The sequence below is a fragment of the Drosophila sulfurigaster genome, chromosome 3 (assembly GCF_023558435.1).
Source record: "Drosophila sulfurigaster albostrigata strain 15112-1811.04 chromosome 3, ASM2355843v2, whole genome shotgun sequence".
Lineage (NCBI taxonomy): Eukaryota > Metazoa > Arthropoda > Insecta > Diptera > Drosophilidae > Drosophila > Drosophila sulfurigaster.
In genome coordinates this window covers 35,058,129-35,079,708 of record NC_084883.1, presented here as the reverse complement: position 1 = coordinate 35,079,708, position 21,580 = coordinate 35,058,129, and the positions used below count along the sequence as shown (strand labels likewise).

Below are 21,580 nucleotides of genomic sequence, written 5' to 3'. Positions count from 1 at the left end.
CATCTCGAATCAAGCATCTCGTATACTTCATGTAGATTTCTATCTATTCTATTGTCTGACTTTGACTCGTGTTGGATTTTAACATTCATTTCGTTTGATGAGGCGCAAAGTTGTGGAATTTATTGCGGGACTTGACAAAAAGTTAAGTGGATTTTACGTAAATTAATGAGTCCTGAATCAGCTCCTGACCCAAGGGTAGTAAGCTACCCTTTAAATGAATCTACAAAATGTAAATTCTATTGCAACTGTTTGTAAACGAATATGGGCAAGTGAAGGCATTTTACAATCACATAACATCACAGCATATTCGGCTCTACAAATCCATTTAATTTAAATATTATACATAATGCGTTTCTTTATCTTACGTAGTTATCACATCATCCGCATTAATCAATCGTTTTCATATCGTGTCTCAAATATTAATTCCTAAAATATAGTAATATCAAATGGTGACAAAACTGTAAATTATTTAATATTATGTAAATAGTATTATATTTTATAAATGTCGAACCCAGTTTTAATAAATTGTTATTATTTGATTTGATGAGATCAATGTGATGTATCTATTAGACAGAATCTAATATGAGATTGTATAATGAAACTTTAGCTGTTGATTTATAATGAATCTTGACTTTAGACTTTGACATTATAAATTCTCATCTCTCAAGATTTATTATCTTAATTAAACCATTAACCGTTAAGTACTCGCAATCTTAATCATGTGTAGAATATACCCCACATGAATATGCGAAAGTACGGGAGTGCTACATATAAAGATATAATATCTAATCTTTCAAAAACTATTGCAATGATATTAAAACGGTTTATCTTAAAACACTCACCACTCAAAATTGTAGTTTGGTTAGAAAACACCATTGGACCTTCAGATCTACCGAAACCATCGCCATGTACGAACGTAAACCTCTGGAGACTTCGTGCCTTAGACCAATGATGCAGTTGCGCTGCATTGATGATCAGGAATCCGGGGAATCTGCTGGCAATTGGCTGCCTTTGAAGCAGGATTGGAGCACTCGTTGGTGTACATTGCCTGAACGCTATATGGATGGCTGGGCTGATCTAATTTCTAATTTTAACACCCGAGAAAGTGATGTATTTGTGGTAACATTTATGAAAGCCGGCACAACTTGGATGCAGGAGCTGGCTTGGATGCTACTTCACAATCTGGACTTTGTTAGTGCTGCTAACAAACAAAGTTTTCTACGATGCCCATATTTAGAGTAAGTGATAAGATAAAATAAATACAATTTCTCTATTATTTTAATACATTTCAATAATTTAGATTCTCAGCGCATAATGATTCAGCTAAATTTCCTAATACATTAAAAGCTGCAGATGATCTAATTAGTCCACGTGTGATAAAGTCACATCTACCAGCTCAACTTTTACCACTTCAGATTTTTCAGAAGAATCGCAAAATCATTTACGTTGCCCGCAATCCTAAAGATGTTATCGTATCGGCTTTTCGCTTTACAACTGCTATAAAAATGTGGCAAGGTGATCTAGATACATTTATTGATGAGTTTTTAAATGATAAATTGCTCTACTGTTCCTACTGGTCTCATGTGATTGACTTTTGGAGGATGCGGAATAATCCAAACATATTTTTTGTAACCTACGAGGAAATGAAGCGAGATCTGAAAGATGTCATTCAAAGATTGTGCAAGTTCTTGGGAGTAAATGAATTGAAAGAATGTGAAATGAATCAACTTTTGGAATATTTATCATTTGATAATATGAAAAGTGAGTTTTGATATTTAATATGAAAAAAAAGTCTAAAATTCTTCATATTTCAGAACAAGAATTTCTCAATCCGACAAGCTTGATTAGAAAAAGAGAAAACAGCATTCGAGAAGACTTTGAGTAAGTTTTAATATCTTATTTGCATAGAAAATAAGTGTTTGTATCTTAGCATCTTGGCATCTTGTATCTTGGCATAGATGACCGTGTAACGGGCAATATATAATTTTATCAGTATACAATTTAATCAGCGTAAAAAGCCGTTACTATGTACATATATAGCACAGTTATGCTTATCTGCTGGTTTCCCTCTGTCTGCCAATATATCAACTAGATCTTATATTGTTAAAAACGTTTTTATACCCGTTACCCATAGGGTAAAAGGGTATTATAACTTTGTGCCGGCAGGAAATGTATGTAACAGGTAGAAGGAGGCATCTCCGACCCTATAAAGTATATATATTCATGATCAGCGTCAGCAACCGAGACGATGTAGCCATGTCCGTCTGTCCGTCTGTGTGTCTGTCCGTCTGTGTGTCTGTCCGTCTGTCCGTATGAACACCTAGATCTCAGAGACTATAAGAGATAGAGCTCTAATTTTTTTTCGACAGCATTTTTTATGTTTGCACGCAGATCAAGTTTGTTTCAAATTTTTGCCACGCCCACTTCCGCCCCCGCAAATCAAAAAAAATCGAATACCAAGCGTAATTTTAAAGCTAGAGATGCGAATTTTGGTATATACAATAACTACTATAGTAGTTATGATTCCTGAAAATTTGGTTACGATCAGATAAAAATTGTGGAAGTTATTAAAGAAATACTTTTGTATGGGCAAAAACGTCTACTTACTAGGGGTCTGAGTTGCTTTGGCCGACAATCTGGTACATTGTGCCGTCTATGGTATATTTTGAATGGTGTACTATATCGATATACCAAACATACCATTTGGTATATTTTTAGTATATTTTTTAGTATTTTCGGTGTATTTTGAAAATAATATCGCAGTATTTTGCCTTTATTAAAAATGGGTAGCGGGTATCTCACAGTCGAGCACACTCGACTGTAACTTTCTTACTTGTTTTTTAATAGTTTTATGCGCCGTGGAATTGTTGGGTCATACAAGGAAGAACTCTCTACTGATCAAATTGCGAAAATCGATCTTTGGAGTCATACCTATTTAAGCCAATATGGAATTTGTGAGACGGATATTTTTGGTAAAATATAAGATGCATTCAAATAAGACATGAAGTTAAATTTTTGTCATTAGTTTTGTTATTTTTGCTCAATTTTGATCATACCGAATATTGTTGTAGTTATTATGTAAGCTTACATGTTTATACTCTATAAAAATGTATGCTAAGGTACAGATAATAATTTTAAAATAAAGAAGATGAATTGTTGGATTGCCAATAAATACTCCTACAAATTATGATTTTTCTTTATTGTCTTTCAAATGTCTTTCATACTAATTTTAATCTGTAGGTAACTTCAGTTAAATATTTTAGCTAAGAGCTAAGAACTCTTACCATTTAAGCTCTGATAGTTCCGTTAGCCAATTTACTAAATATTTTTATAACATTTCTTCGTAAAATATTAACTGATTAAAACAAGTTGATTCTTTTAGTATGGATTCGAGCTTTCATCTTCAGCTTGACTAAATCTTGGCTTGAAAACTTTCACGACGTATAAGTTCATCTTATACGTCTTATACCTCGCTCTTTGACTTTTTTAAGCCTTCAGTCTTGGCCGAAATGTGCGCGACGTAAGCTGCAGTGTGTTTCTCTTCCAAAAAAGTCTAAATATAAATAAATGTAGTCATTGTTAATAATTAAGAATTGTTGATTAAATATGTTGGGCCATGACATGTTAATAAAACATCGAAAATCGATTCTGTTGCTGCTGCTGTTTGCAGCGATTTGCAATATTATTGTCTATCTGTACATTATGGAAAGAAAGACACAGGCAACACAAACTTCAACGACATTTAAAACAACAACAATCGTAAGAGAGACAGAGACTGAGCTCAGTCAGCTGGCTGACAACGAAGTCATCGCTGGACTGGGCGCCATGGGGAGGGCGGCGAGCGGCAACTGGACCAAAGCTCAGCTGTTGGCAATGGAGCGCAGCGAGCGGGAGACGGGCTACAATGCTTGGCTCTCAGAGCATATATCGCCAGAGCGAACGCTGCACGACATGCGGCATCACAGGTGAGTCGAAGAGAGCGTATAAGAGAGAGGGAGACTGACAAAAGCATTCTCTCTCTCGCACGAAAGCTGCAAAAAGCTCCAGTACCCAATGGAAAAGCTGCCCACGATCAGTGTCGTTATTGTTCAGTATAACGAACAGCTGAGCGTATTGTTGCGTACGCTGAGCAGTCTTCGAAGACGCACTTCGCCCAAGCTGCTGAAGGAGATCATTTTAGTGAATGACGGCAGTGATCATGACAACTTTACGGACACCTTGCAGCAGCAATTTTCGAGTCTCCTGCTCCAGCTGCGGCATCCAAAGCAGTTGGGCCTAATGCAAGCGCGTCTAACGGGAGCGCGCAAGGCCAAAGAAGATGTGCTGGTGTTCTTGGATGCCCATGTGGAGGTGACACGCGGTTGGTTGCCACCGCTACTCGCACCGCTGCTGGAGAACAACAAAACTTGCACCACACCCGTGGTGGATACCATAGACTACGAGAACTTTGCCTACAAACGTGGCAAGCCATCGCGCGGCTTCTTCGACTGGGATTTTAACTATATACAGCTGCCACTGCTAAAGAAGGAGCTGGCGGCTATGCCGGCGCCACACGATAATCCCATCATGAATGGCGGCCTTTTTGCCATCGATCGTCAGTGGTTTTTCAAACTGGGTGGCTACGATGAAGGACTGCGTATTTGGGGCGCTGAGCAGTTCGAGCTGAGCCTCAAGATTTGGCTCTGCGGTGGCCGATTGCTCGAAGTGCCTTGTTCCCGAGTGGGTCATTTGTACAGAAGTGGCAACTACCATGTGAAATACACCAAGTCGGAGAGCGCCATCAAAGCTGTGGGCAGAGTATGTGTTGAGAGTGAATTTCTCTAGATTGGCTTAGCAATATTTCTCGCTTGCAGAACTACAGACGTGTGGCTGAAGTCTGGCTGGATGAATATAAGGACAAGTTGTATGTGAACATGCCTCATTTGACCCACATCAAGGTGGGTTCATTGAGCAAACAAAAAGCACTTCGCGAGCGCCTACAGTGCAAACCATTCAAGTGGTTTCTCGATCATCTGGCCAGCGACTTTCTTGCCCTTTATCCCTTGGAGGAACCTGTGGACTATGCATTTGGTGCAGTGCAGAGCGTGGTTGCTCCCAATCTGTGCCTGGAGAGAGCTGAATCAGCTACACATCCTCAGCTGTTGCCCTGCGATAGGGACCTCATGTATCCCAAAGAACAGCAGAAGTGGAGTCTAAGCTTCTTTCGTGATCTGCACTCCAGTTTCCATTGCCTTGAGTTGCAGGAGCGAGAGCCTCAGGCTGATGTTTGGCTCTGGCAGTGCCATCATCAGGCTGGCAATCAGTTCTGGTTCTACGACTCCAACTCCAAGCAACTGATCAATGGACAGAGTAAAGCCGATCAGCGTTGTATGGAGGCAGCAGTTGCAGAGCATAAAATTGTTGCTAATATTTGTAATTCCACAAACCAACGACAACAATGGAACTTTGGGTATGTGGATGAGACGCGACTGGAAGACTTCTGGAGCAATTTGCCGGAAACTTAGGAATGTAATATTGATTAAAAGTTGAATACAGATCTAAAGGAAAGTTTTTTATTTACTTGTTTACATTTACGGAACTGCTTTTTTAATTTATTTACTTAATTGTACACATTTCCATCTAAATTGAACTGTTCTTCGTCTGCTTCCTGCCAATTGTTAGCAGGGGGCAATCCAAACTGTTTCACTTGGTAGATCATATAGTAGAGATTATATGCATCTGGCATATATTCGATATGTGAGCTGATATACCGCACTGAAACTGGTATCTGGTTCTGAAATTTAACATAATTGGTTAGAAAACTGATTTTAATTGTATTTATAAACTTACATTCTCAACATGATAGTAAGAGCGATCTAGGAAGTTTTTGTGCAGCTCCAGCGAAGCATTTAGTGGAATATTCAGATGTTCCTTGAGCTGTAATGGAAGTATTCGATGGTGGCCCAAATGATCTCGACTATCGCCAGCCTGAACATTAATATTGCTCAAGCAACGACTCAATTCTTCAGTTGCAGCGCCTCCCATTTCCCCTGATCCGCAAATCGACTCATCGGGCAGTGCTTGAAGAACAAACCGTTGAAGAGTGGCGCTACTAAAGATAATGGCAGCGCGATCGTACATATAGACCTTGAAAATATTGAATGTAGAAAAAGTTATAACTTGAAATAATGTACACATATTGAAAAGTAAGTATTGGTGAGTGTAGAAAATAGATAGAGAAAGAGACACCGGAAAAATGTTCAAACTGATAATATTGATAATGGCATCGGAAGTAAGACTTTCTAGATAAAAGAATTGCAAATAATTTAAAAATAATTGAAGTAGAAGCAGAGAAAAATGGGAAACCATAACATTGAATGATTCAATGTTTGGAAACAAATTCCTTATAAAATCAAGTATTTTAAACTTAAATGTAGGCTGCACTTTTTAAATACTCGCTTTGGATGAAATTGTTAAATTAGGCTCAAAAAAGACAAACGAACTGAAAAACTGAAAATACTAAATGGGTAAGTTGGATATAGATAATATTCAGACAATTAAATAAGTATAATGGAGTTCTTCTTCTGTGTTCAGTGCTCACCTGATTTGAGTGAGATCTCAGCTTACAGCCAAAGTAGACAAGCTCATCTGGGTTCTTGGACTGCAGCATATGCCGAAGATTCTCCACAACCACAAAGCTGCAGAAAGCATTTAATATATAATAAAAGTAATAATGTTAGAAGATTTGCTTGACTAACTTATCGTCATTGGCGTAGAGGAACCAATCAGCTTCATCGAAATGATATCTGTGGACGTATTCCAAGTGGGCACGGTATTGATGCCACTTGTCCGGCACTTTGAGAAATACGGCAGGTTCGATCTCCTCGTGGGAATCATCGCTGACAAAGAGGAATCGATCACAGTGGTTGGCCCAGGTGCGTTTGATGTGAATGGCGGTGGTGGATTGTCGATAGCCATACGTGGAGATGATGCAGAAGATGCGCGGTGACGGGGTTGCCGGGGGAGTTGCAACATTGTTGATACTTGCATCGCGTTCCGAGAGCAGCATGACCAGCATGCAGAGCATGCATAGAAAGAGCAGCTTGTAAAGCGTGGAGCAGAAGCGGGGGGAGCAGCTGCTGCATGGATTCAAAATGCTAATTTTATTCTTGCCGCTTAGAATGAAGCGTCGCGTGTTGAAGAACCGTCGCATGCTAAAATCGAAACTGAAATCAGACTCCACAGTTGAGAAGAAGGTGGACGATGATGATGGTGATGGTGATGGCTCTCTGTGCCCGACTACAATTTAATTATATTGAGTGCTTTTGTCTGTCTCGCTTTGGGTCTTTGCTTCATTCCCTTCCCTGGTGTTGGTTCCCGATTGGTTCGCCGCATACAAATTGCCTTTTTCAATTAGAAATATTAACTCACCTGGCAAGGTGGCAAGTCTTGAGTTGCATTTGTTGCTGTTGGTGTTGTTGCAGTTGTAGCTAAAGTTGAAGTTGATGCAAAACTTTGGTTACGCTTCGTTTGCAGTTTGAAATTGAGAATTGACAAGTGAAGTTGTACGCGATGCGGTGCAGTGCGGTGCGGTGTCGAAGTCAGGGGCGTGTCCAAGTGGGCGTAGCAGTTGCCTCCAGTCTTTTACTATCAGCAAAAGCCATTGACAATAGCCGACTCAGGTGGGGGAATGGAGTGGCTTTCAAATATTGAATTCCAAATGTGGTTAATGGGGCTGAGCAGCAGCTACTGAAGGTGTTGAAGTCTGAGAGAAGGGGTTTTAAGCCATAGTCGAATTATATGAAAGTGATGACTGCATTGATACAGAACTTTAACTGAAAGGGTTGAACAACTTTAATGCAATTCAATGCCTTTGCCATTAAATTGAGTATTATATGATATGCTCCACTTTGTGAACTTTCTATGAAAACTTAAGTTGTTTGTTAATCTATTTCATATTTTCTTTAAGCAGTAAGAAATCATTAAATGCCAGTTGTTGGCAAGTTTTTATGTCAAAATTGGCTTTTTAAATGTTCTAAAATTGCAACTTTTAGTTGTGTGTGCAATAAATATTGCAAATTATTTAATAGCCATGAAAATCGTTGACTACGAAGCTTGAACTCTAAATAATTTTTACAAAAGTCTTTGACAGTTTGCAGTTTTGTTTTATTATTAAAAATGTTAAATTCCAAAATTATTTTATAACACGTTTATTTTATATTGCAAATCGCAAAAATATTTCAAATATTTGACTAAAAGCGATTTCATTTGCAGTTGAGTTATTTAAAAGAAGGAACAATATGTCAAAATAATCCCAGAAAAAAATGACAAATAATTGTCATGTGAACGTTCGCTCATCACTTCTCAATTGTTTTATTTTTTTTTTTGGAAAACACACTAAGAACACTTACATAATAACTATAATAACATGTGAGCCAGTTCAAACGAAACTGTCAAAAGATGCATTAAAGAAGAAAAAGAGGAAAAAGGTAAACGATATTTCTCATATGTGGCATTAATGTCTCAGTTTACGTGCTCAAATTACCAGATGAGTTGTCATTGTGGGCTAACAGGTTGGTAAACAAAAGGCCTACATATGTGAAACAACAACAACAGAGTTTACAAGGAATATATGAGAGGGGGTGTACAGTGAGTGTAATCAGGAAACTGAGCAAAAAAAAAGCGCAATGTTGCATACAATTTGCCTTTCTCCCTTGACGAAGAGATTCAACTAGCAAATCCAATCGCAATCCCGTCCCCGTATTCAAAAGTGGCAGAGCCTGTGGTAGAGTGGCAGACATGATGCAACAATGACACTTTGCAGTTGCAGCAAAACGGAAGTAATTTCGCACAGACAGCCATCGGAGACAAAAGGCATGAGAAAATCTGAGACCTGGCCAGACGAAAAAACAGACAGACAGACAGACAGAGTTCATTGATGAACACGTATCTCAATCAGTGTGTGGTGTAGTACTTAGGTGTGTGTGGGCTGAGATTGTTGTGTCATGTGTGTGTGAGTGTGTCGTGAATTATGTGAGAAACTCTGAGCCTAACTATTTAGCTGTTATGTTAGATGATATGTGGGTTACTCGGAAGTGCTCCTAAAGTAACCGAAGACATAATCGAATTGAATCATCTGAAAAAAGGAAATGCTTGACGCACGTAATATAGTGGTGAACTTACCCCAAAATAGATTGAATCACTTGCAAAAGGTTTAGTTTGTTGCATATTACGAATACTGGTAATGAATAACTATACGTTAATAGGGAAAATTATATAACGGAATTGTAATATGAGTCGCACATCAGCAAAGATTATAAAATTATGTTAATATTTTATTATTATATCGGCGACAATAGATTTATAATATATTCTACAAATTATTACAAAGTTTTTGAATGTGAAATTATCTGCGATTAATATACAAATATATACTTTACTTAGTTTGTATTATGGTAATAAGTCATGTAATCTAAGCTATTTGATAGTGTTAATAAGAATTTATCACAAAATCATTATATCGTTAAATTGTTTACATTACTTACGAAATGAATTTCTTTATGCAATATCAGTTAAATCGACTACTGCGACTACTGCTTACTTTCTGTGCCTTTGCTTGTATGTATTTAACCCTAGAGTGCAAATTTAAATAAGCATTTTTCTTTTTAATAACTTTATTTACTTTATTTGGGATGTTAAATTGTTTATTTGTTCAATTAAAATTCAACTGGGTAGTCATATTCGTATATAACTTCGTCTCGTATGAGAATCTGGCGATTATATTCGTATGACAACTATTATAAAGCTAAGATCAGCAACAGATGTGTGACGAACGAAACCCATTTCTTTTTAACAGCAACAGTTACTAATTACTTAAGCACTTAATAGTAATTAGAGTTAGTTAGCTAAATAGAATAGATGAAATTATTTATAGATGAAGTTAAACATTGGCTTGCCATTCATAAGAATAAACTTGCAGGCGAAACCGTAATCATTGCTGAAAATCACGCATATCTATAAATCAATCTTTGGTTCTGTTGAGCACACATGAAAACCATAAGCAAACCTCGAAACCACACGAGAGCGAGAGTATTGAAAATTTAAATACACGTAAAGCGATGTACAAACAAATCCCATTTGAAAAACCATGTCAACAAGTTAGGAAGATCTGAAGATCCGTTTCTGAATGAATGAATGACGATCCAAAGTAAACAATGCCAAGTTCAAGCCGCAAATGTGCGCAGTAAACACGATTTAGGAAAATACAACAAAACTACACATAATATTAATAAAACAAAAAAAGACTACAGAAAAAACAGATTCAACACGCTTAACAAATTCTAGACACAGGTCAGTCTCAGCGTGTGTACGAGTGAGTGTTGATTTATTTGCCAAACAAACAGTCGAAATAATTGTAGATAATGTCGATAAGGTGAGGTGCTATACGACATGTTAAATGTTTATTTTTTTTTCGCTCTCCCATTTTTTGCCATATTATAAACAAACCAAAAACCGGTTGTGGGATGAGAGAACCTTTCGATTTCATAATGTTGCGACTATTTGCTCTTGACTCTTGATGGATATAGCTAATTATTTTTGCATAGTAAACTCTTTGTCTAGCCATAATGAATTAGCTAATGGTTGAAACATCGATTTCTTCTTAGCAATTGACAACATTAATAAATGAAATATTTGAATTAGTTGTCGATAAGTGCGACAAGTGTCAGAGAACTTTTCTTATTCTTATTTTAGTGCTTAATTCTCGCTTCTAGCGAAGAAGGCGTTGACATCTTAAGTACATCATAAATTTCCTATTATATACGAGCATATATACTCAGAGATTAAACCGAAACTCTCGCACATAATTCATTCACCCGGAATTATGGACAGAGTTCAAAGAAATATTGTTTTCATTTTATTGAGTGTAGAATATATATTAATTATTTATTTTCATATATAAGTAAAATAAAAACAAGTTTTAAAATAAACATAAAAATCGAATAATTCTTATCTCTTGTCTACAATATTCATTTGATTTTACCTAGGATGCGATACTTGGGGTCTTCAAACAAACTTTAATCTACTTTTAGACATTTATTGACAATGACATCGACATGATTGAATTGATTAGACAAGTAAATCAACAGCTTATTTATTGTTCTTTTTTGCCGCATTTTTAAAAACATTAATTTCATGACGATTTCGAAAAATGCGCACGAAGCTATCATTTATTGATAAGCTGAACATCTGCAACTCAATTCGTGATTTACAGCAACATTATTGTTAATCATTGTTAAAACGCGAATCAATTAAATGAATTCGAATTTACCAATTAAATGTAAATTGATCAGGGCGTATAACAAACTGTATCTATTGTTTTTCTTCCTCAAATGATATGCGGTTTTATCTTTGCTAGTTAAATTGTACCTTGGGGATTCTCAATATCATATTGCTGAACGATCTGCAGTGTATTATCTTCTGTATAAGTGCTATCAACGACTTGAGCCTGGGAAAAATGCTCAGTTTCAGTTTTCAATATCAAAGAGCTAACACAATTTGTACCAATTATGAAAGGAAAACTCCCCGGAGTGCAATCAGCTAAGCGCATATATGCATGAAGTTGTTGCAAGTTGTTGTTGCTGTTGTTGTTGATGTCGTTGGACAAAAGGCAACGGCAGATAAAAAGTGCTCTCTAAAGATACGAAGATACTTCCTTTTTGCCGTGGCGCAGTTGATAAAGGAAACGGTTGTGTTTGTGTGTGTGAGCGAAACCACAAAGCACCAAAGGAAGCAAAAGAAAAGCGAGAAACGAACAACAACAACGAAAAACTAAACAGAACAGTCAAGCGAAAGAAAACTAAGAAAAGCGATGGAAAATGGAAGTGAATGGAACGGAACCGTGATGTCACAGAGACCCATAGCCACAGGCTGATAACTTTATCAATGAAAAGTCAAACGGAGTTAGAGTTGGGAGAGCGGCACATAAAGAAGTCTAACGAATGTCATAACAATATGCAAGCGATAAAAATAATATGACAAAGAGTCAAAGAGCGCGACTGAGAAAGGCAAAGGCAAAAGCAATGGAAAATAGAAAGGGAGTGGGGGCAATTTATGAGTGCCACAATTCAAATTGAAGTTATGGAGATTATTGGTTGAACTCATACCTAGCATCATCTATTTAGAAAAACCAATCGAAGTCAAATGCACAGATCAGATCTGACAATAGCCAATTGTCTCTAGTGTTGACCACAGTTCAGCATCTATTTGTGTGGTAGTCTGTGCGGTCTTCAGGTGCTACCATGCGAATACAGAGAGGTGGCACCTTTTTCATTCTCCACTTCACTACCCACAGAGTAGACCAATAAACTGTAGGACAGTCTACAAATAGAAGTGGACTATTGAAACCATAGAACACACAAACTATGACACGCAGATGAAGACGAGCATAGAGACGTTTCTGGTTTCCTAGTTGCACAATGGATTCAGTGTTGCGTGTAGTTAAGATTCTTGCGGAAGTTGTGACATTGTCTGATCCATGCAAACCGGCTACAATTTATGGCTGAGCAATTCTCTAAATTCCACATAATAGTTAGTTGTTTCAATGTTTAAGCAATTGTCTTTTGTTTGAACGTACTTTGAACTTGCGACTAAGTGAACCTCTCTCATTATAACAATTAACAATCTCGGCACTTCAGTTTCCTCTTGTCGTGTTAATTTTCCTCAAATTGTTTTTAATTGATAAACATTTGCTCACTTTTGCAGTGTTAATCCAATTTATTAGCAAATCAAGTGAACCCAATCGATGTGCAGCGCATTCGAGTGAAATGTTTGGCGAGTAGAATACAGAATGTAGAAGTTGCTACTTAAAATAAGTTTCCACTTTAATGAGATGACTTTAGTTATTATGTTTAGACTTTGCTTAAGTATGCTGAGACATAATCCTGGGCTTTATGTGTGCTGTAAGCCAATGTTGTCACAACAAATACCCCAATTCTAAGCACTACAAATAGCCACAATTAAGAGGGGCCATAAAATGCAAATCCCATCTGTTCTTCTTTTTTTCTTCTCTTCTCTTTTTTAGTGTATTTCTGTTGAAATCTGGTTGGCGACAACCTGCTGCTCCAATCCAATCCAATTCCAATTTCAACTTCAACTCCAACATCAACTCCAGCGAAGCCAAGTCGAACAAACATTAAGTTACAAAATAAAATCTTTGGGCCATAAAATTAAAATACAGCGAAATACGCAGAAGACACTAAACTCCAAGCGAGAGCAACAGAGAGAGGGAAAGAAAGAAAAACAGAGAGGAGGAGAGTTGGAGTTGGCTGTGTGCAACACGTTAATCTTATCAACCAAACAAACCTGCGAGCAACCTACTTTATATGTGCATGTATCTCAATCTGTGTATCTCTAGCTGTTACTGCATTTATAGCTGTATCTGTATCTGTATCTGTTTCTCTATCTGTATCTGTAACTGCGTCTGCGGATGCTGGGAAACCCTTTTTACATTCCGTCTGCTGCGCTTTGATGTCGTCTGATGCAAGCGCCCAGATAGCAACAGTTAAACCTCTCCCCATCTCTCTCCCTCACCACTCTTTCTGTCTACATTTGGTTCTATTTTTTACGAGGCGGATTCAAGTTAAGGTCGGACGAACATTTAGCAGCGCGCTCATAACTCCGCATCATCTAAGTTTTATTTGCATTTTGATTTTGGTTCCCGTTCTCGCGTCTCTATCTCTGTTTGTTGTTTACTAAAACAAACAGCAAATATTTATAAGCTTTACTATTCAATTTTTAGTATTTTTTTCAATTTTATACACATGTCAAACTTGACCCACGCTGAATTTATGAGTATATTTGCAAGTCCAAGTTCAACTCAGTGATTGCTAAGCACATAAGATTCATACTTATATTTATATCTTTCATAGCTCATTTACTATGATGTGGTATATTATTTAAATAACTAGTATGTTATTAGTTCTTTTGACTCTTGTTTACCGTCTTTCTACGCTGTTATGAACGTTGGCAATGTTCTCGAGCTTTTACTACTGTAAATATGCGCCACAAATATTTATTCGAGCACCGCATTTGTCTTGCCATTTTACAAAGGCAAACAAATCAGAATAGACAAAATCTTTATAGCGTTTGCCTTTTATTTCATCCATATTTACTTTTGTGTCTTTGGTTTTTTCTTTTGTTGTTGTTGTTGTATTTTGCCAAACCTTTCATTCACCTTTCGGGGTCGTAAAATAGAAGCCATGTAAAATGTGATGATGTTTGCCCAAGTCGCATGGGAAGAGATAAATATTTCAAAGCTAAATTACGGCAAGACTTTAAAAAAAATTCTCGACACGAGGCGCAAACATTTTAAGGCAGTGTGACTTTTAATGCGAATCCAAATAAAAATTGTTTAAAGAGCTTAGTGAAATGACACAAGACATGCCACAAGGCGGATACAGCTGGATTTTGTTTAAACAAAAATGTGTAAATTCTTTTCAACTCTTTCCGCAATTTTGTGTTACTTTTGATAAAAATTTTTATAGCGAAATTGATGTTAAAATGTTACTATTTTTTTAAAATTTTTATGCCAATAAATCATAGCTTTCTGCGAAAACATCATAAAAATGTATGCTAATATTGCTGTTATTCCAAAAAAAAATTTTTTCAAGCTTTACTTTGATTCATTGTGACTTTTTTGATTGGCAAAAATTCACACAAATTTCAAATTCTTTAAATTCTGATAGGCTCAACAGTTTTTATTATCTTTGATAGATACTGGATTCTTAATTACAAAAAATTTAGATAATCTCCTCATTAAATATTTATGATTTAATTTTATGTTGCTTAAAAATTTCTATATATGTACATATATATTTTGAGTATACATATCACATTCGCTGTTGATCTGAAAACTGTATAATATTTGCATTAGTTTATTTGAAATTTCTTAGGAGTTTGGTGAGTTTGTATTTTCGGTAATTAACTTGATATTTTGGGTAATAAACTTGATTCTAATTAAAAGTTGCGAAATATATGTTTAGCTTAATCATTTTGAAGCTGCTTGAAATATTTCAAAACTGGAATAACCATATCTCAATTAGTTTGTTTAAAATCAAAAGCGAATTACCAAATAAACGTTTGTTTAATAGACTCTCTTAACAATATTTATGAGGTTTTTGCTCCGTTTGTTAAATATTTATATAAAGTTTTTACAGTTATACGAGTATTTTTTCCACTCTCCATATATTTTTTTCGATACAAATGGTTTTGTTCTCGTGTAAATATATTTATTTATGTACATTGCTTCTGGGGGAGACTAATGTGAACCGTTTGAAAAACTGGCTTGCGATTTTTGCTGTTGTATTTTATTTTGTATTTATTTCTTTTTTGCAATGCCTTCTGAAAAGTGGGTCAAATATTGCGTATGACGTCGATTTCGGATTCGGATTCGGTTTCAGTTTTTGGATTTGTATTTGGAGTCGTCGTCATCGCCATCGTCGTCGGCGTCGTTGGAGTCGTTGTTCGATTTCGTTGTTCGACCGGTTTTCACTTTCATATATCGGCGGCGGGGCGTCTGTGGTTATTCCAGAGTTTTGGGCCCATGGATTTAGCGCTTAATTGAAAATTCATTTAACTAAATTCCGTTTCGAGGCACAATCCGTGGGCTAATGTGCATGTTTTTTCTTTATTAATAAATTGTTCGTTTCATTAGCCTGGCCCAATCCAACAACAATAACAACAACAACAACTCTCCAGAGGGCAAACTTTCACCACATCTGCATCTATGAGATGGTTTTTTAATAAATTGTTTGCCCTTTGGATGCGCTTTCTATGCATCTGCATGACTATTTGAATTTGGGCATTTCATTTGAATTATAAGCTAATTATGTTGTTTATGTTGTATAATATTTTGATATGCTCAACGGCAAACACATGTTTTCTTGCATTTTGCAATAAACTTTTTTGAGCTGCAGTTCGAAATGCAAATGAGAACTCTTAAGATGACATGATATGATATGGTATTATGGCATAGTGTGTTTCTCTAGTTCGAAAAGCGTGACTAAGGTGTTAATAGTTGTGCCCTTACATATATATCTATTTATTTATTATATTGTATAAGCCATTTCAATTCAATCCATTAGCTTGGCAATTAGTTTGCATAAACAAAAACTCATTAGCAAGCAACCTCAAGTACGCACTTCACATCTCCGATATTTACTCGTCTTGTGACGATTCACAATTAGAGAGAACAGTTTATTTATTCTTCATTAACATACTAAAGTTGTAGAACCAATACGAAATATGAGAATAGCTGAGGAATTGAGGAATAACATTTGCCAATGCTGTTGATAACAGAACTCTGTTATGGGAACTTACGTTAACAGAGATGATGAAATATGAGAATGTCCAAAGAAGTAAGCTCTGAGCTCAGTTAACATTATCAGAGATGATGAAATATGTCAATGTCTAGGGATGTAGGGGACTAAAATTTGCCAATACTGTTGTTAACAGAACTCTCATAAGTTAACATTGTCAGAGAACAACCAGATATTTTTTGGAGGCATGTCCGAACGTGCTTTGATTTATTATAAGCACTTGCCACGCTTTGATAGCCACGCGCATGCGCAACATATTCGAAATTTACTTTTTGCGTTGTTTTGTTTTGTTTTCGAAATTCGGAATTCGATTTTGGCTAATGAAATAATTTGCACACATTGCTGCGCCACAACAAAAATTTAACAACTTTTTCCTTATTTTTTCTGGTTGGCCGCAAAAAAACAAAAGCTTCGCTAATCGATCGTTGAGAAGGAAAGAACTGAGAAACTGAGAAAGCTGACTCAACTCGTGAGACTGATCATAAACTTGAGAGTTGTCATAAATTACAGAAATTACAATTAAAATATATTGTTTGGCACGTCTCGAAAGTGTCGCCAACAAAAATGAATGTCAGTAATATGCTAATAACACCTATCGCCTCTCTTTGCATGCAGTTCAAGTGAATAGCCCTGACTGACTGAGTAGTGAATAGTGAGTGCTGCAAATGAGTGCAGAACCACGCCTCAGTTGAAAGTCAAGTTGCAAAAGTGAATTATTTTTATTTGCCACTTTACGATTGCGGTGTTTTATCACCCGGCCGGCAATAACTATTCATTTATACACTGCGAGGTCTTTTAAATAATGCTTTACGATTTTGTTTGCCAATTGCTGTTGCCATAAACAATAACGCTGCCATTTATTTCGACTGCAAAAATCACTAACTGATAATCGAAATGAATATTATTTTACAAATAAAATTGCAGCACGATGTTTACAAATGAGCAGCAAAGCCGATAAGATCTGCTACTGAGAGAATGCAATTTTTATAATTTTAGAATTAATTATGACAAATCTCTTCAGAACGCTAATCTCCTTTAATAACTCGGTTTATTTCTAGACTATCACTTTAATCGGAATTGCAGTTAAATGAATATTATTACCCTTAATTCCATTTTAAATGTTAGCAACAGCTTTAGCTACTGTTCACACAACTTTGTCATTGTCGCCACTTGGTTATTGTAATTTTTTTATTGGGCTCGCAATCAACAGGTAAAATTATTACCTTAGCTATTCAAAACACTATTGTGTTTGATTTATTTCTTTGTAATGTCTATCAATCATTTGAAGCGCGACTAATTACAGATTCAATTAATTTCTATTTATGCGGTTTTTTTAACCGGCACCTGAGTGTAAACTGCAATAAATATTTTTAGCAGCTAGTGTGTATCATTATTTATGTTCACGTTGGATTCAATTGAGAGCTCGGTGAACGGATTTGCATAGTCTGACAGCGAGCTTATCAAAACAAATGACTGAAGCGAGTGCAGTGTTAGTATTCATACTATTCGTCGTAGTAGTCACGTGGCACGTCCTTTGTTCAATGTCAAATTCAGACTGTCTGCATCTCTAGCTAGCTATCTATCTGTCTCTCAATCTGTTGCAACTGTCTCAATCTCGTCTCGGAAGTTTGCTGGCACAAAGCACAACAAAGAATTGAGCTGGGAAATCCCTTGACGGGGTTGCTAACAGAATGTCTGATAAGGACCAACTGCGATTGCAACTGTGACTGAGTTTTGATTGCGATTGAGGCATCAGCTGCTGTGTGCTGTCAATCAAATCGTTTATTCAAGTTGAAAGTCATCTCAATGATAACAAGAGTTCGATGGCAGTGAAAGTAAATGAAAAGAAAGGGTTTTTTTTTTGGAATAATTTGTATATTTTTGTAGTGTATAATTTATTATGATCTACTTAGGAACTAGGTACAAGCTTTTACCATCAAATATTATTTAAGCATTCTTGCGAGTTGTCTTTTCGATAATCAATAATCACAGCTCTTAGTTTAGACTTAAGTATTGTATATGATATTGGGAACAGCAACAATTATTATCACAGAACACATTTGGTTAACAGATATTCCTGAAATGTATGCAGAACAACTAGCTTTAGCATTTGTCGTCTTGGCTTTTCGTTGACTTTTTCTTCTCATCGATCGTCTTAAAGCCAAATACTTCGGCATAACTGGGCACAAAATTGGGCTTAATGCTTTCGCATGTGGGTGTGTTAGTTGCTGTTGTTGTTGTTGTTCCGCCAATCGCTGTTGCCGCTGTTGTTGCTGTTGAAAGCAGCGGTGTTGTTGCCTCGCACAATGCGGCTGTCTGTGACAGAGTTGCCGCCGTTGCCGACGACGCTTCCCCAGCAACGGCATCTATTGTTGCCGTGGTTGCCGTGGGTGTTGTTGCTGCTGTTGCTGCTGCTGCCGTGTTCGCTCTTTCATGCTTATTGAATACATTAAACACGCTTGGATAGACAATCAAACACGACGATTGCGGCGTTTTATGCAACAGCTCCAAGGCGGCCTCATAGCTGGGCAGACCCGATACCAATGTGTATTCCGGTACCGGATCCTCCACATCGGGTCGCAGTTTCAATGCCTCGATATCAACAATTGTGCACTGCGTCGAGCCATTTGCATTGTTGTGATCTTAAAAGAGAGAAAGAGAGAGAAGTTGTTGATTAGCTAAGCTGCATTTATGTGGGTTGTGCTAAAAGTAATCGCCCTGTAATTTGACCTAATTTGAGTTACAACTATGTGAAAAGATATCACAAAGATAAACACTTCCACAGCTGTTCAAGCATTTTAATGAATGAATAGTACTAATATGACAAAAGCGTATTGAGGTAGTCCCTCAATTAAATAAATATGCAAATCTAATTATACATTTTAAAATGTATTTAAGTATATGCAGCTAATCAGTTTTATTCTCCGTTTAACTGCACGCAACATTTTATTATTGAATTTATTTTGTAATAGTTGCTCAACTTTGAATTTATTTATTTAGGTGCGGCTGATCTGCATCTACATATTTTATTTATTTATTTAATATACATGTATGCGCTGCACATTCATTGTTAAAACATTTTGTTGTTTATGGCTCACATTTTGTTGTTGTTGCTGTCGTTGCCTTGACGCTGGTTTAATGCACTTGGGCTACTTTTATTTATTTTTTTTTATATTTTGATGGCTATTGTTGTGATATCATTTTCGCTGACACCGAAATACCTTGAGAAAGTTCTATGAAGAGCGGTGAAAATTCGACAGCATTTAGCAAAACAAATTCGCAACAAAACACCTGAGTTGAAGTCAATTTACGTATTGATATTACTCAATGTTGACATTATTATTTAACCCGAAGTTAATCGTTGCATTTAACCCCATTTAACTTAGTTCAGTCTCTATGATTTGCATAGATATTGAAGAATAGTGAAGGAATCTCATGTAACCTATATAATTATCACCCTTGTGATAATTGTCATCCATGAATGGATCCATTCATTAGCCAACTTTATGGAGAATGTTCTTGATTCATTAGTCTAGTTTATGGCGACAATGTTGCGAATATCACGTAGACCACGATCGAAATGTTGGTAGAACTAATCAAATGGCCAACTAAAATAACTCATGGTTGCGATAACGTCTAATCAATAATATTGACTATATCAATGCGAGATTATGTTGAAAGGCAATTCGTCAGATCTTTGGAATTCTATACGAACAGTTGAATATATACTTACAATTGCGTTTCCAGGTACGAAATTGATGGTACAGGAAGCACGAGCATATGCAGAATACCATCGAGATTAAGATTAGCGTGAACACAATGCCGATCCACACCTCGTTCATGAACTTGTCGTACTCGATCTGTTCCTGCAGTTTATTCACACTGCTGCTATCGAGGACCACACGATTTTGGAAGTCGAAATCCATGTTCGCTGCTTCACTGGAATTGTGCCCGAGTGGTTGATCGTTGAGTGTGGGATGCTTCAGTTGAATTGAATTGAAGATTGTTGCTCCAATCTTTTGCAGAATATCACTATCCGTATTATCACTGTTTTGATTCTTGTTCTTGCTGGCCTCGAATATCTGCCGGGCGACACCGATAAATTGCTGAAGCGGCAAATCGCGCGACTGCTCGTAGTTTAATGTGTGCGGCAGGTTCTCCATATTGCCCTTATATTGGGTGTGCGTAAAATAGATAACTACTATTCAACTAAAGTATCTCAATTACACGGAGAGTATCTCTTTTTTTTTATGGTCTTGTATGTTGTTGTTGTTGTTGTGGCTACTCGGTTTGTTAACTGCGGCACACTTTCACTCTATCGCCAACTTTATCTTCATCTGCTTCTTAACTTCAGATTCGCTGTTGCTTTTATCTTGTAATTCTCGCTCTCGGCGCTGAGCTCACGACCGACGTAGTCGACGTCTGCAAACAAACTGATTAACGATCAGCGCCGCAAAGGCAGCCGAAGGCAGCTCGGCTCGAACTTCACTCAAGAGAGAGAGCGAATGAGAGCGAGAGAACGCTGGTGATCGCAACCAGCGTTGCCAATTTAGCTATTTCCCCGCTAGATCTGACGGTTTTCAAAAGCAAAATGCGGGATAAATTGAAAACTAGCGGCTAGCGGGAAATTTAGCTATTTTCAAAACAAACCTGATGGAACTTTAGTTTTTTAAAAATATCTGGTACTTTTGTGTATTTTTATGTTTTACTATGCCACACTTTAAAACCTTGCAGTATTTTTGCATTGCAATGGTAAAAAAACATCGATATGCCAAAAGATCTTTGCATTTTTATCGATTTATAGTTTTTACTAGTTTTATACTAGATATACATGACCATCTGTGTATTTCACAATTTCCAAAACGATCGTGTGGGGCAGTTAAAATGCCCAAGACTTATAACTCCTTCTTTAAGAATTGGTTAGCTCTAGATGCAGCCGATGATCTAAAATGAAAATATTGCAAATGTACCATTAATGCGAAACTTTGTGATTTGCAAGCACATGCCAAGACAAACAACTATAAGTCTTCGTCATCTGCGTTTTCACAGTCGAACAAAATAACGTTTGTTCCGACTGTCTCTAAAAAAACGACGCATTCATTGGTCAGCCCCATTGACCATTTGGGATTGTTGTGAGGGAACAATTTTCGCAGAACAAAGTGCACCAGAATAGGGCATGATTGATGAAATTAACTACTCAAAAATACTTAATAAAAATATTGTTT

General features: G+C 36.7%; 3 protein-coding genes across 4 annotated transcripts; 1 reads left to right on the top strand and 2 right to left on the bottom strand.

Moving 5' to 3' along the window:
- The first annotated feature begins 3,510 nt into the window (after positions 1 to 3,510).
- Positions 3,511 to 5,557, top strand: LOC133843646 (polypeptide N-acetylgalactosaminyltransferase 8). The gene is made up of 3 exons (XM_062277284.1): positions 3,511 to 3,965; positions 4,032 to 4,797; positions 4,854 to 5,557. The coding sequence occupies exons 1-3, from the start codon at positions 3,607 to 3,609 to the stop codon at positions 5,502 to 5,504; spliced, it is 1,776 nt and encodes a 591-aa protein (XP_062133268.1). The 5' UTR covers positions 3,511 to 3,606; the 3' UTR covers positions 5,505 to 5,557.
- LOC133843647 (glycoprotein-N-acetylgalactosamine 3-beta-galactosyltransferase 1) lies at positions 5,554 to 9,690 on the bottom strand. 2 transcript variants are annotated; one of them, XM_062277286.1, is made up of 6 exons: positions 9,581 to 9,690; positions 7,411 to 7,744; positions 6,738 to 7,193; positions 6,581 to 6,677; positions 5,830 to 6,126; positions 5,554 to 5,773 (listed from the first exon to the last, which is right to left on the bottom strand). In XM_062277286.1, the coding sequence occupies exons 2-6, from the start codon at positions 7,437 to 7,439 to the stop codon at positions 5,600 to 5,602; spliced, it is 1,053 nt and encodes a 350-aa protein (XP_062133270.1). In that variant the 5' UTR covers positions 7,440 to 7,744; positions 9,581 to 9,690; the 3' UTR covers positions 5,554 to 5,599. The 2 variants fall into 2 exon arrangements, with proteins under 2 accessions (XP_062133270.1, XP_062133269.1); XM_062277285.1 differs by lacking the exon at positions 9,581 to 9,690 and having other exon boundaries at positions 7,411 to 7,889.
- Positions 9,691 to 18,204: 8,514 nt separating this feature from the next.
- LOC133843474 (protein commissureless 2) lies at positions 18,205 to 20,795 on the bottom strand. Its single transcript, XM_062277046.1, has 2 exons — positions 20,089 to 20,795; positions 18,205 to 18,997 (listed from the first exon to the last, which is right to left on the bottom strand). Exons 1-2 carry the CDS (start codon positions 20,516 to 20,518, stop codon positions 18,459 to 18,461), a joined length of 969 nt encoding a protein of 322 aa, XP_062133030.1. The 5' UTR covers positions 20,519 to 20,795; the 3' UTR covers positions 18,205 to 18,458.
- Between the last annotated feature and the right edge of the window lie 785 nt (positions 20,796 to 21,580).

Coding starts and splice junctions, on each gene's coding strand:
- LOC133843646 (XM_062277284.1), top strand. CDS start 3,607: ATGTTGGGCCATGACATGTTAATAAAACATCGAAAATCGATTCTGTTG. Junction 3,966..4,031: donor CACGACATGCGGCATCACAG/GTGAGTCGAAGA, acceptor CTCGCACGAAAG/CTGCAAAAAGCTCCAGTACC. Junction 4,798..4,853: donor CCATCAAAGCTGTGGGCAGA/GTATGTGTTGAG, acceptor TCTCGCTTGCAG/AACTACAGACGTGTGGCTGA.
- LOC133843474 (XM_062277046.1), bottom strand. CDS start 20,518: ATGGAGAACCTGCCGCACACATTAAACTACGAGCAGTCGCGCGATTTG. Junction 18,998..20,088: donor TCGTACCTGGAAACGCAATT/GTAAGTATATAT, acceptor CTCTCTTTTAAG/ATCACAACAATGCAAATGGC.
- LOC133843647 (XM_062277286.1), bottom strand. CDS start 7,439: ATGCAACTCAAGACTTGCCACCTTGCCAG. Junction 7,194..7,410: donor AAGACTTGCCACCTTGCCAG/GTGAGTTAATAT, acceptor TTTCGATTTTAG/CATGCGACGGTTCTTCAACA. Junction 5,774..5,829: donor CTTACTATCATGTTGAGAAT/GTAAGTTTATAA, acceptor GTTAAATTTCAG/AACCAGATACCAGTTTCAGT.